A 12,651-nucleotide genomic window follows, 5' to 3' on the forward strand; every position below is an offset into this window, starting at 1 on the left:
GTAGAAAACTCTTCCTGGACTTCAGTCGAGCTGGTGGTGGCTGATGTTCATGAAGGGGATGGGCTGAGATGCTGCAAACCTTTTGTCTCTCGATATTAGCAGACACCTCATGTTTGATATCAGATGGGGCTATACCTGCAAGTGAATAAAAGTTTTGTGCAAGTGTTGATTTTAAACAGCCTGTGATTAGCCTGCAGGTTTCATTCAAGGTAATGTTGACTTTCTTTGCGCGAGTTGATTTGCACCACACGGGACTAGCATATTCAGTAGCAGAGTGCTAGGGCAGTTGTCCTTACTGTCTGGGGATGGGCACCCCATCCAGAACCAGTTACCTTATGCAATAGGCAGTTTCGTGATGAAACTTTTGCCTTGAGTTTACACTGTGAATCTTGCATACATACTTTTTTCTAAAAGTACTTGTATACTTGTTTCAAAACCACAGTGATACAGGATGAGAACTGTGTTATGTTTTCTTCTAGTGACTGTGGCAGCCCTACCCTGGAGCAAGCCCTAATGTTGACGTGCAGTAGCGGTAGTGGAGGCTCGCGCTCCAACTCCCCTGCAGACTCTGACATTAGCAATGGTGCTGTGAGCATGGGCAGTGTAGACGGCAATCTTTCTGACCTAATGGTAAGCAGCCATTTTCAATAATTACAGTATTTAAAGTTCAAAGTTCTCATGCATGTAGAACTTGCTTAGTTCTCTTTAATATTATTGTCATGATCAACTTAATACAAAACAGTTTTGTAAGGCTTTCTCATATCAATGTGACTCTCTATGATGAGAGGGTTCTTAATCAGATTCTGCGAGTTGTTAACTTCTGTACATCCAGGTGTTCCTTCTCATTTACAGTTGTAATAAGGAAATATAAACTGTATATTTCATTTTTTTTCACTGGAAAAGAATGAGATGTTGGATCAGGTGAATTGGGGCTATTGTTCTACCAAATTACAAACGAGCAATTTGAGGTATCTTGTGACCTTCTGATAGTAACTCAGTTGAATACCATCTTTTTGATATCCTTGCCTTTCGAGACTGAAGTTAAAAAAAGTATCATGCAATACATTCAGATGAAAAATTGTTAAACTGCAAGACTTACAAGAGGAAATAACTACATAAAATATCCTGTCACTTGCTAATTTCGAATAAATCTGCAGAAAATGTTTTAATTACAGTTTACCTTTGTTACAATCCCAAAGAAATAGCTTTCCAAGAAGTGGCTGCATATCTTGTAAGCCTTATGACATCGGTATTAAAATCTTTCTTCAATCGTTTTGTTTCATCGGAAGAAAATGATACGCAGTGGCGGCCGGTCAGTACGTGCTACCGGGCTCCAGCACGTAGCTTGGAACTGTAAGGAATATTATTTATGTACAGTACAATTATCCTGGTGCCTTTTCGTTGTTTTGAGTACGATATGAATTTGTGTTTTGTGAAAATCAGGACGAGATCTGTCGAACACCTAGCGCCGTTCTCCCGGGGAACAAGGCTCGTGCTCATGTGAAGTGAGCCCTTGCCTGTAGCCTGAAGGAAGCAATACGCAGGCGCAGCCAAGCTTGCAACACTCCCCCTAGCCGGCGAAGTATACCATAAACCGGGATCAACTTTCACTGATCCCGTCTATAGTTACTTCCTCTCCCGCAAGGGGATAGAAGTACTCGATGTCTCCTGCTACCTTGATGTTGAACGTGGTAAGCGAGTCTGCCACTAGAGAGTAGCATCGTCTGGGCTCGAAAGTAAAGCGTAAGTGGAGGCAATCTATCTCACACATGGTACTTACTAAAATATCCATCTTCCTTTTGTGTCAAAAATAAGGAATTCGTAGGTGAGTCAAAGAATCTTTGACTGACCTTAAATGTTATCCCTCATTACAATGTAATCTACTCTGCTGAAATGAAATAGCGTATGGCTTTTAGTGCCGGAAGTATCCGAGGAAATGTTCGACTCGCCAGATGCAGGTCTTTTGATTTGACTCCCGTAGGCGACCTGCGAGTCTTGATGAGGATGAAATGGTGATGAAGACAACACATACACCCAATGATGGTTAAAATTCCAGACCCTGCCGGGAATCGAACCCGGAATCCCTGTGACCAAAGACTAGCACGCTAACCATTTAGTCCTGGAGCCGGACATTTACTCTGGTAATAGGGGAGGTCTCAATGAATCAGTTGGCAGCTCTTTCAGATGCTTTGTGCGGTTTTTAATCTCGCGGTTATATTACTGGTGCATGTTTTTTGTCATTGTGTTAGTGCTAAAGTTTATACGGAGATTTATCAAATTATTTATCCACTGCAGTGTATATAAAGTGAAATTAAATTAGTGTTCTTAGTGGGGATCTATATTCCCACGATTCTATTTGCACTGATGTAAGTTGCGCCATTAGGTTAGTAGAAACAATATTTCTCGAATGAATTATTTATCTCGTAGACAGTTGTCGAATAATTCATCTGCTTCCCCAATTAATCTTGTTTTTGTTTGTTCTGAGTTATAAATTGTGAGAAAAGTCGTATGATTATTATTATTATTATTATTATTATTATTATTATTATTATTATTATTATTATTACCAAGTTTGAAGTATGCGTTGTTCATCATGGCAATATGCAGATTTAAAACAGCGTATTTAGCTTGTTTTTTGTAGCACGTAGGACGATTTTTTCATGAGCCGCCACTGATGATACGGACCTAAATCACTTAGTTTGGGTTCAAAAATGCTTTCAACTTCCATGAAGTTTTCTATGGTGTAAGATCCTTCTGCAGAAATGATATAACCAGCATAATGATTTGTTTACATGTTTTATATGGTATAGGAAAATATTTGACCTGATATAGCACACAGAGTTGTCATTCCAAACAGCCGTTATTGATTGCAGGGATGTAGAGGCACCTTTATGTACCAGTATTAAAGGATTAATCCAGAGTCCGATAGGAAACAAAATGATCAAAGACATATTTTTTAAATGAGGTCATGAGAGTTACAAGAATTTTAGCCATGCCTGTTTTCAACTTCACAAAGATATTCAAGAAAGCTTTGAACTAGGCACATCCTTGGTTGAAGATCAATAAAGTACGTATAAGTGTGGTCAGATATGCAGATAACACGGTCATATTAACAGTATCTCATTGCAAAAAAAAGTAAACCCAGACCACTTTATTACAGCTGATGGACAGGAATTGCCTAGCACTGCACCTCAAACCATCAAATGAGGTAAGGGTCATATTTTTTACAGTTTGCTTTATGTCGCACTGACACACATAGGTCTCACGGCGACGATGGGATACGAAAGGCCTAGGAGTGGGAGAGAAGTGGCCATGGCCTTAACTGAGGAACAGCCCCAGCATTTGCCTGGTGTGAAAATGGGAAACCACAGAAAACCATCTTTAGGGCTGTCGACAGTGGGGCTCAAACCCACTACCTCCCGGATGCAAGCTCACAGCTGTGCGCTCCTAACCGCATGGCCAACTCTCTTCGTGGGGTCATATTTAACAATGAAATTATTAATAATAATAATAATAATAATAATAATAATAATAATAATAATAATGTTATTGGCGTTACATCCCACTAACTACTTTTCACAGTTTTTGGAGGAGCCAAGGTGCCAGAATTTAGTCCCATTGGAATTTTACATGCCAGTAAATCTACACATACAAGGCTGACGTAGTTGAGCACCTTCAAATACCACCGGACTGAGCCAGAATCGAACCTGCCAAGTTCGTCAGCCATTCAACCTGGCATGAAATGAAGTTCAGTCCATTGGAAGTTACTGACCAGCTTAACCTCTAATCTTAATCCACTTGTCTTTTCAATTAAATTTGTATCTATTTTCTGTAAAACTCTACAGTTGTCAGACTTCAACCTATACCCTATTTACAACAAAAAACACGCATTCTAATTTATATACAAATGAAAAACACACGTTCTGATTTACAGCTCATTTATAGAATATAGGCACCTGTTAAGAGATCTTTTAATGACTTGAAACATTTTACCATTCAGATTTGTTTTATATCCTCAAGCAGTTTATTATAAACTAACATACCTTTCACATTTGGGCTGTTGTCCATCTTTATAGTGCGGTGGAAAATCTTGTGTAATAATTGTGGAACTCACTGTTATTTATAGTCAATATTTTATTGTGTTTATGAAACTAAGCAGATTTATAGACACATATGGAAGAACATGTTGTCACATTATGAGTTATGAAAGAATGTTTGCAAGTACTTTGATTGAGAATGTAAGAGATGATCTTTTTTTGTAGAATAAAAAGTCGTTCAAAATATTGATTTGCCACACAATCCTAGACAACTATCCCATAACTCAAGTGAGGGTATATTACTCCATAGTACACTTTCAGTAATATATTTGTATCTACAATTTTTGATAGCCTATGTGATAAAAATATTCCAGATATTAACTTTATACAGACATAATTAACATGATTCTTCCAAGACATGATTAGAACAGTGCCTAAGAATTTAGTACGATCTGTTGTTTGAAGGTATGTGACATTTAGCTGAATAGTTATATTTTCCTCTGCGAACCATGTGATCTTGCCGTGGTGGGGAGGCTTGCGTGTCCCAATGAAGCAGATAGCTGAGCTGCAGGTGCAACCATATTGGATGGGTATCTGTTGAGACTAGACTAAGGAATGGTTCATCAAAAGGGGGTAGCGGCCTTTCGGTAGTTGCAAGGGCGGCAGTCTAGATGATTGACTGATACGGCCTTGTAATAATACTCAGCATGGCTTAGCTGTGTTGATACTGCTACACGGCTGAAAGCAATGGGAAACTACAGCTGTAACTACCTCCCGAGGACATGCAGCTCTCTCTGTATGAATGATTACTGATGATGGCTTCCTCCCGGGTAAAATATTCTGGAGGTAAACTAGTCCCCCATTCGGATCTCTGGGTAGGGACTACACGAGAGGGGGCGATCATCAGGAAGATGGATACTGACATTCTGCGAGTCGGAGCGTGGAATGTTAGAAGTTTGAATCGTTGTGGTAGGTTAGAGAATCTGAAAAGGGTGATGGATAGACTAAAGTTAGATGTAGTTGGTATAAGTGAAGTACGTTGGCAGGAAGAATAGGATTTTTGGTCAGGCGACTACCGAATTATCAACACAAAATCAAACGGAGGAAATGCAGGAGTTGGTTTAATAATGAATAAGAAAATAGGGCAGCAGGTAAGCTACTACGACCAGCATAGTGAAAGAATTATTGTCAAGATACACCAAACTAATGCCCACCACAATAGTGCAGGTCTATATGCCTACTAGTTCAGCGGATGATGAGGAAATTGAAAGAATATATGAAGAGATAGAATGTTTAATACAATATGTAAAAGGTGATGAGAATCTAATTGTGATGGGAGACTGGAATGCAGTGGTTGGCCAAGGAAGAGAAGGTAATACAGTAGGAGAATTTGGATTGGGACAAAGGAACAAAAGAGGAAGTCGGCTGGTTGAGTTCAGCACTGATCATAATTTAGTCCTTGCCACTACTTGGTTCAAACACCAAAAAAACGACGGCTGTATGCGTGGACAAGACCTGGAGACACTGGAAGGTATCAAATAGACTTCATTATGATTAGGCAAGATTCTGAAACCAGGTGTTGGATTGCAAAACTTTCCCAGGAGCAGACGTGGACTCTGACCACAACTTGTTAGTCATGAAATGCCATCTGAAGTTGAAGAAATTGAAGAAAGGAAAGAATGCAAAAAGATGGGATCTAGACAAGTAGAAAGAAAAGAGTGTGAGGGATTGTTTCAAGGAACATGTTGCACAAGGGCTAAATGAAAAGGCTGAAGGAAACACAATAGAGGAAGAAAAGATCAAGTAAGAATCAGTGGATAACTCAGGAGATACTAGACGTGATTGATGAACGACAAATATACAAGAATGCTAGAAATGAAGAGGGCAGAGAACAATACAGGTGATTAAAGAATGAAGTGGATAGAAAGTGCAAGGTAGCTAAGGAAGAATGACTGAAGGAGAAGTGCAAGGATGTCAAAGATTGTATGGTCCTGGGAAAGGTAGATGCTACATACAGGAAAATCAAGAAAACCTTTGGAGAAAGGAAATCTAGGTGTATGAATATTAAGAGCTCAGATGGAAATCCATTTCTAGAGAAAGGAGACAAAGCAGAAAGATGGCAGGAGCATATCCAACAGTTGTATCAAGGTGAAGATGTAGATAATTTGGTTCTGGAACATGAAGAGTCTGTTGATGCTGATGAAATGGGAGACCCACTTTTGAGGTCAGAGTTTGACAGAGCTGTGAGTGACCTAAATAGGAACAAGGCACCTGGAATTGATATTCCCTCTGAATTACTGACTGCCTTAAGAGAAACCAGCATGGCAAGGTTATTCCATTTAGTGTGTAAGATGTGTGAGACAGGAGAAGTCCCATCGTATTTTCGGCAGAATGTTGTTATACCTATTCCCAAGAAAGCCGGTGCTGACAGGTGTGAAATCTACCGCACCATTAGTTTAGTATCTCATGCCTGCAAAATTTTAACATGTATTATTTACAGAAAAATGGAAAAAGTTTAATCTGAGTTGGGAGAAGATCAATTTGGTTCCAGAAGAAATGTAGGAACACGTGAAGCAATCCTGACTTTACGTCTGATCTTAGAGGATCGAATCAAGAAGGACAAGCCCACGTACATGGCATTCGTAGATCTAGAAAAGGCATTCGATAATGTTGATTGGACCAAGCTATTTAAGATTCTGAAGATGATAGGTATCAGATACCGAGAACGAAGAATTATTTATAGCAAATTTGGTGGTTTCTAAGGTGGAGCTTACTAATCTTGCTGTTTCACAATGTCTTGCAACAAAATGGTTGACATCACAATATATTAACATGTCCACTTAAAATTTGAAATTATTTTTTTAACTCTTTGATGCATATGGGACATATGTCCCAAGAATTTGATTGGTTCCTGTATCCAAGCACATACTCTGTTCTACAATGTCCATACTGTTCATGTATGGTTGTTATCACAGTCAACAATGTATAAAAAAACATATCAGATGTAAGGCTTTTCAGGTGTTTACTCTATTAACCAGCGTTTCGTCTTAGGTCTGACACTAGACTCGTCAGAGTGGGATGTGTCAGACCCTACCCACTGACGCTGGGTGTATGCAGGTGAGCTTATCAGATGCCTATATATGAGGCTCGGTCTGATAACAATGTATACAAGGACAATCATGACTTTATTGAATGCACGCCTGTTTCACATTTTTGAATGCTTCCTGTAGAAATGTGTATCCGGACTGTTCTATGTTTTAATTGAAACTAATATTTTTAATTTCATAGGCATGAACAAAACTATTAGTTACAATTTTAAGACAAAAATTAGATTTACTCATTGTAACTGTTTTTTAAATTTTGGGACACTGCAGTAAAGGTAATGAATTGCATTTTTCATAGCAAAATGTATTCTTCGTTATTCTTTGGCTTGATATTCAATCTGTTGGAAGTATTATAGGGATATTTGTATCTTATCATTTTGTACACCTATGATGAGTAGGAATCGTGTGTTCGATGTCTGGGAGGGCGAGATTCTGCAATATCTCTATGCTTGGAGCAGTGATAAAGACAACCTCGACAAGAAGATTCGAAGGGGTGAAATTTCACATTTCAGTTGTAATGGAATTAGTACATTCAGATAGTTGTAAGCCAATGTTTCTTCTGAGTAATTTCATATCCCCAATTGTGGTAGAACCAGTCAAACTATGCTGCTCAAACTCATCTGGTATAAGTGATGTAACCTGTCCAGCCATGGTACAAAAGTATAACAAACGAAAGGGGGGAGTTGATTTTGATGGACTGGGATAAGATTACATATCAAGTTGATAGGAAAGCCAAAATAAAATGTTACTGTTCTTTGACCTGCTGGACGTAGGAATCAACAATGCTCATACCTAGTATTCTACTAGATACTCTGTCAAAATGCAAGTGATTCAGGTCTCTCTCACTTCGAATTTCGTCATTGTTGCCAGAAGTTTGATTGGCCAATTTTCAAGCAGGAAAAGATTTTGTCCCAGTTATGTGACAACCTAGAAGAAAAGTATGTCAACTGCAGTAGTTGCTCCTAACATAATATGATGAAATTGGATGCTAGAAAAATGTGTTGAATGTGCTAAAATTAGTGAGGAGAACAGAACAAACTAGGTTTGAGAGACTTGTAATGTACATTTGTATTACACAAAAGAAAGAAACTGCTTTCTGAAGTTCCACACCACCTAACGTAAAATTCCTTCACCCAGCCAGGAATTGAATAGGAGACCTTTGTGTGCGAAACCAATCAGCACTTAACTGTAGAATTGGGCATGTACTTCGATTTGCAACACACAAAAGAAGCTGTATTGAAATAATAACATTAAGTTATTTTTTAGACCACCTAATCAATACAAAATCGTCTTGGATGATTTACATAAATTTGATAGCTAATAGTGGGACATGTTTCGCCTTCCCTGAAGGCATCATCAGGGAAGGCGAAACATGTCCCACTATTAGCTAACAAATTTATGTAAATCATCCAAGACGATTTTGTATTGATTAGGTGGTCTAATAAATAACTTAATGTTATTATTTCAACCTAATATCATCAATACGGACCAAAAATATTTATTACATGTAAAGAAGCTGTACTCGTAAGTTTACTAGCACCTGCCTAGGTTATATCAAGAAATGAAAAATTTTCCCTTTTCGCATAATGGGACAAATACATTCCAAATTTTTAAAACTGACAAATCCATTTGAACAAAATACATACATTTGAAATTTTCGTTCTTGACTTCAACATAAATTTAGGAAAATCATGCTAAAATTGACATTTCCAAACTCTGTTTTGTTGCATGCGGCAAAGGGTTAAATAGTAACTACGACTATCGTCCGTATGCAACTTTATGAATAATATTAACATATTTCAAATTTCCAGTTATTGGCTACACAGTAATTTTGACTGTTGTAGACAGTCATACATACTACTGTTTTATAATTGGGAATATCCAATACATACAGGACCTGTCAAGAGTTCACTCAAAACTAATTCAGGTATAATTTACTCATTCAGCACATGACAAATGTTATTGGCCTACTCAGTTTCCCAACATGAACAAATTCAAAATGTTAGAGCCTAGTTGACATGCATGTGCAGTCACATAGGTTGCAAATAGCTCCAGGAACAAAGGACCTACTCTGGGATCTTGTATTCAAAGTGTGATATGGTATCTTTGACAGATAGTATATCTGGTGGTTGCTCATCATATTAACCTTCTTCATTCTGCTGTCCTTTTTGAGGACTTCGAATGAGTAGAGCCCGCAGAGTGGATATAAAAATCTGTATTTTCACTTCTTAGTTGGGCTATTAATCAGATTTTCAGTATGAACAAAGTTGTATTAAAAAATGCTATGAGAGGAATGGACAGGGTATGCTCATGTTTTGTGGCTCCAGAGAAAACATGTGACAAAGTACCAAAGGATAAGACATTCATGTTTATGATCGGGCTTCAATGAGATTTGATTGATGTTAATAGTTCAAAGTACACTGATGAGCACTTAGATTATAGATACCAGATCAGTAAGACTGTAGCACTCACTTTTCAGCCTGATGACTATGACCATGTGGCATGGCATGAACTTAATAAGACACCAGGAATATTGGAAGCCATACTGATCCATGACCATTGGGCAACTTGCTATAATGAACAGATTGGTTGGAGGAGGGTACAGGGTGTGTACATCCATCTTAACATACCAGATGTGCTCAATAAAACTTGAATTGTATGGTCTGGACAAGTATACTCATTTCTGTGGAGTATTTATTGAAATAGCTGGCCACAGTTTGGGAGGATGGGCTGCTGCATTGTCTTGCTGTAGGTACAAGTCTATTGCAGGATGTAAGAGGTGAACAAATGAGTGTAAATGATCTGACAGCAGGTTCCTGTATCATTCACTAGTGAGACACTTCAACAGATATACCATTTCATCCTATGTGAACAACCCCCATGCAAGGATATTGCCACCACTGACTGAACTGTACCCTGCTGGAAAGAGGGGTCAGTTGCCTCATTTTCATGGTGATAAACTCATATCCTGTCATGGACATCAACTGGTACCTCGACTAGTCTGTCCAGGCAACCTTTGCAATGCTTTGAGAGTCCAGTGGCAGTGTTCCTGTGCATTGCAACGTGTGTTGAGAAGAGGTACGCTGGTGGGATAGTGGCTTCTGTACCCCACTGTGAGGAGATTGTTATGGACGGTATGGTTGTTCACATTTCATTGTCTGGCATTTAACAAGCAAGTGATCTGCACTGTGGTCTATCTGTTTACTGTCTGAGCTAGCTGACAGTGACTCCTGTCAACATGTTCTACACCCTGATGGTTGAATCTGATGGCAGTGGTACATTCTTAACACATTGGTGCATGGAAGGCAAATTGCCTACAAGACTATGAAAATGGAATAGCCCTTATTTAACACCAACAATTTGGCCTTGATTAAATGTGCTGAGATCTCCTGTCTTGCCCATCCAGTGCTCAGCAGTTATTCATACAGTCAGTACATGAGGTCAAACATTGCCGTTGCATGCCACAGTATAGGGCCTACTATAAATTTTGCAATTTTGCCAAAATAGCAGCAGCTCTTTCTAATTCAGTTGCTCATCAGTGTAATTACAGAGCTTAGAAAAGACAGTAGTCTTTAATTGTTATTTTTCATTTACTGTGAGGTATAAAATGGCATGGAGGAAGAATGAAATGGCGTATGGCTTTTAGTGCCAGGAGTGTCAGAGGACAAGTTCGGCTTGCCACATGCAGGTCTTTTGATTTGACATCCATAGGCAACCTGCGAGTTGTGAGAAGGATGAAATGATGATGAAGAGGACACATACACCCAGCCCCTGTGCCAGCGAATTTAACCAATTTAGGTTAAAGTTCCTGACCCTGCTGGGAATTGGACCCAGAACCCCTGTAACTAAAGGCCAGCATGCTAACAATTTAGCCATGGAGCTGGACGGCCGGGAGGAGATTCAGTTTAGTGAAAAATTTAATAAGTTTGTCTAGATTGCAGATAATATGAAAACTTCCAGTCTGTCATCTTGGCACTAGAAAAGAAATGTAGGAGTGTATGCAAGACTTCCAGAAAAACTTAGGACATAGAAGTAATGAGCGTTTTCAGGAGAGCATCTGTAGTATGTCTACATGTACCAGAGAAGAGATTAAAGGTTAAATGGTCGAAAAGTTTTACTGAAATAAAGCACCATACGTTTTTCTACAAACATTTCACTATAATTTATTGCATTTTCCTCTTATAAAAAGTTACTTTCAAAATATAAAATGGAAGCAAGGGGTAAACATAGTGGGGAGAGACAGTGTTCATAAGTTAATTGTTCTTTCTTTCTTTCTTTCTTGCTTTCTTTAAAGTTCCCGAAAAGTTTTGTTCACGCAGAGCTCTAAAAATAATAACTTAGGGTACAAAAACCTACAACTTTGACAAGGATGAGAATTCTTTCCTATGAAGAGTACTTTTTAATGACATAATTTTATGCTGAAATGATTGATTGAAATCTTTCTTTTTCAGAACTGCCTTTCACTCAACCAGTCTCAAGGTTTCCTTAATGCAGAACCTGACCTAAGTGGCCTACATGGACTGCAAGGAATGACTCCTTTGCGTTTCTTGCAACAGCAACAACAGCAGCAACATGCTGTGAAGGCTAATTTGCTGTCCTTATTACATTACCAGCCTATGGGTGACAAACCATGGCCACCTATTTCTAATACATCTCTACAGAGCCCACCTCCTACAGACTCTAATCTCTTGGATTTAGCTGCCCGCTTTCATCGTAATGCAGCTTGTAAGTTTGCCCTTCCTTCGTATATTTGTCAATTATTCAGTTTTATTGTTTTGTTATTAGATATTTCAACCTTTTCTGGGACTTTTTATTTTTCTTAAATACATATTTTAATGCATGATCTAATGTTAAGTATCAGACTGCAGTATATGTGGTCTCATGTGTGATTTCTGGCTTGCGTGGTTATCCCTTGATACAGGGATCTGGAACTGGGTCCACTATTCTGCAGGAGAGTTCAGGAGCTACAGACCACATTGCACTAAATAAACTGACAGAGACTGATTTTCTATTGCCTCTCTTGTACAGACGTTTATTTTAAGAAGCATTAGTTGGATATTATTGCTGATGTTAACAAGTGTGTACTTTGCAGGAAAACCACTAAAAGTAGATGTTGCAAGATACTTCAGATGTTTGGTGTGCAGTCTACCGCAACTAAATATCTTATTTGCTAAGCTTACCCGCTAATCTCAAACAACTGTAAGGTCCAACCAGAATGGGGATAGCAAGAATGAACACTCTTTTAGTAGTGATCTAATATGGTTTCATGGATTGGTAGAAGGGAGTTACCATACATCTTATTTCAGTCCTTGAGTTTAACATTAAAGCTGCGCAATGGAACTATGTGAGGAAGAAATGGAAGTCTATATGTTAGGGTAGGCTGAATAGTTTGAAATGATCCTCATTCTGTTATTGAACTGAATTTATTTTCTTTAGCAGTTGTCCAGCTAGAGTGAGGAACAATATTCAGGTGTAGAATATACAAATTTAAGTGCACAGCATCATTGTGA

The 12,651-nt window shown here is 38.6% G+C and overlaps 1 protein-coding gene across 1 annotated transcript in view; it reads left to right on the forward strand.

Moving 5' to 3' along the window:
• The window catches only part of orb (polyadenylation element binding protein orb), a 390,632-nt gene that overhangs the window by 246,459 nt on the left and 131,522 nt on the right, over window positions 1–12,651 (forward strand). The window contains exons 5-6 of the mRNA XM_067153059.2: window positions 480–630; window positions 11,593–11,866. Coding sequence (XP_067009160.1) covers window positions 480–630; window positions 11,593–11,866 — 425 coding nt within the window. The remainder of the gene's footprint in view (window positions 1–479; window positions 631–11,592; window positions 11,867–12,651) is intronic.

The sequence above is a fragment of the Anabrus simplex genome, chromosome 1 (genome assembly GCF_040414725.1).
Source record: "Anabrus simplex isolate iqAnaSimp1 chromosome 1, ASM4041472v1, whole genome shotgun sequence".
Classification (NCBI taxonomy): domain Eukaryota; kingdom Metazoa; phylum Arthropoda; class Insecta; order Orthoptera; family Tettigoniidae; genus Anabrus; species Anabrus simplex.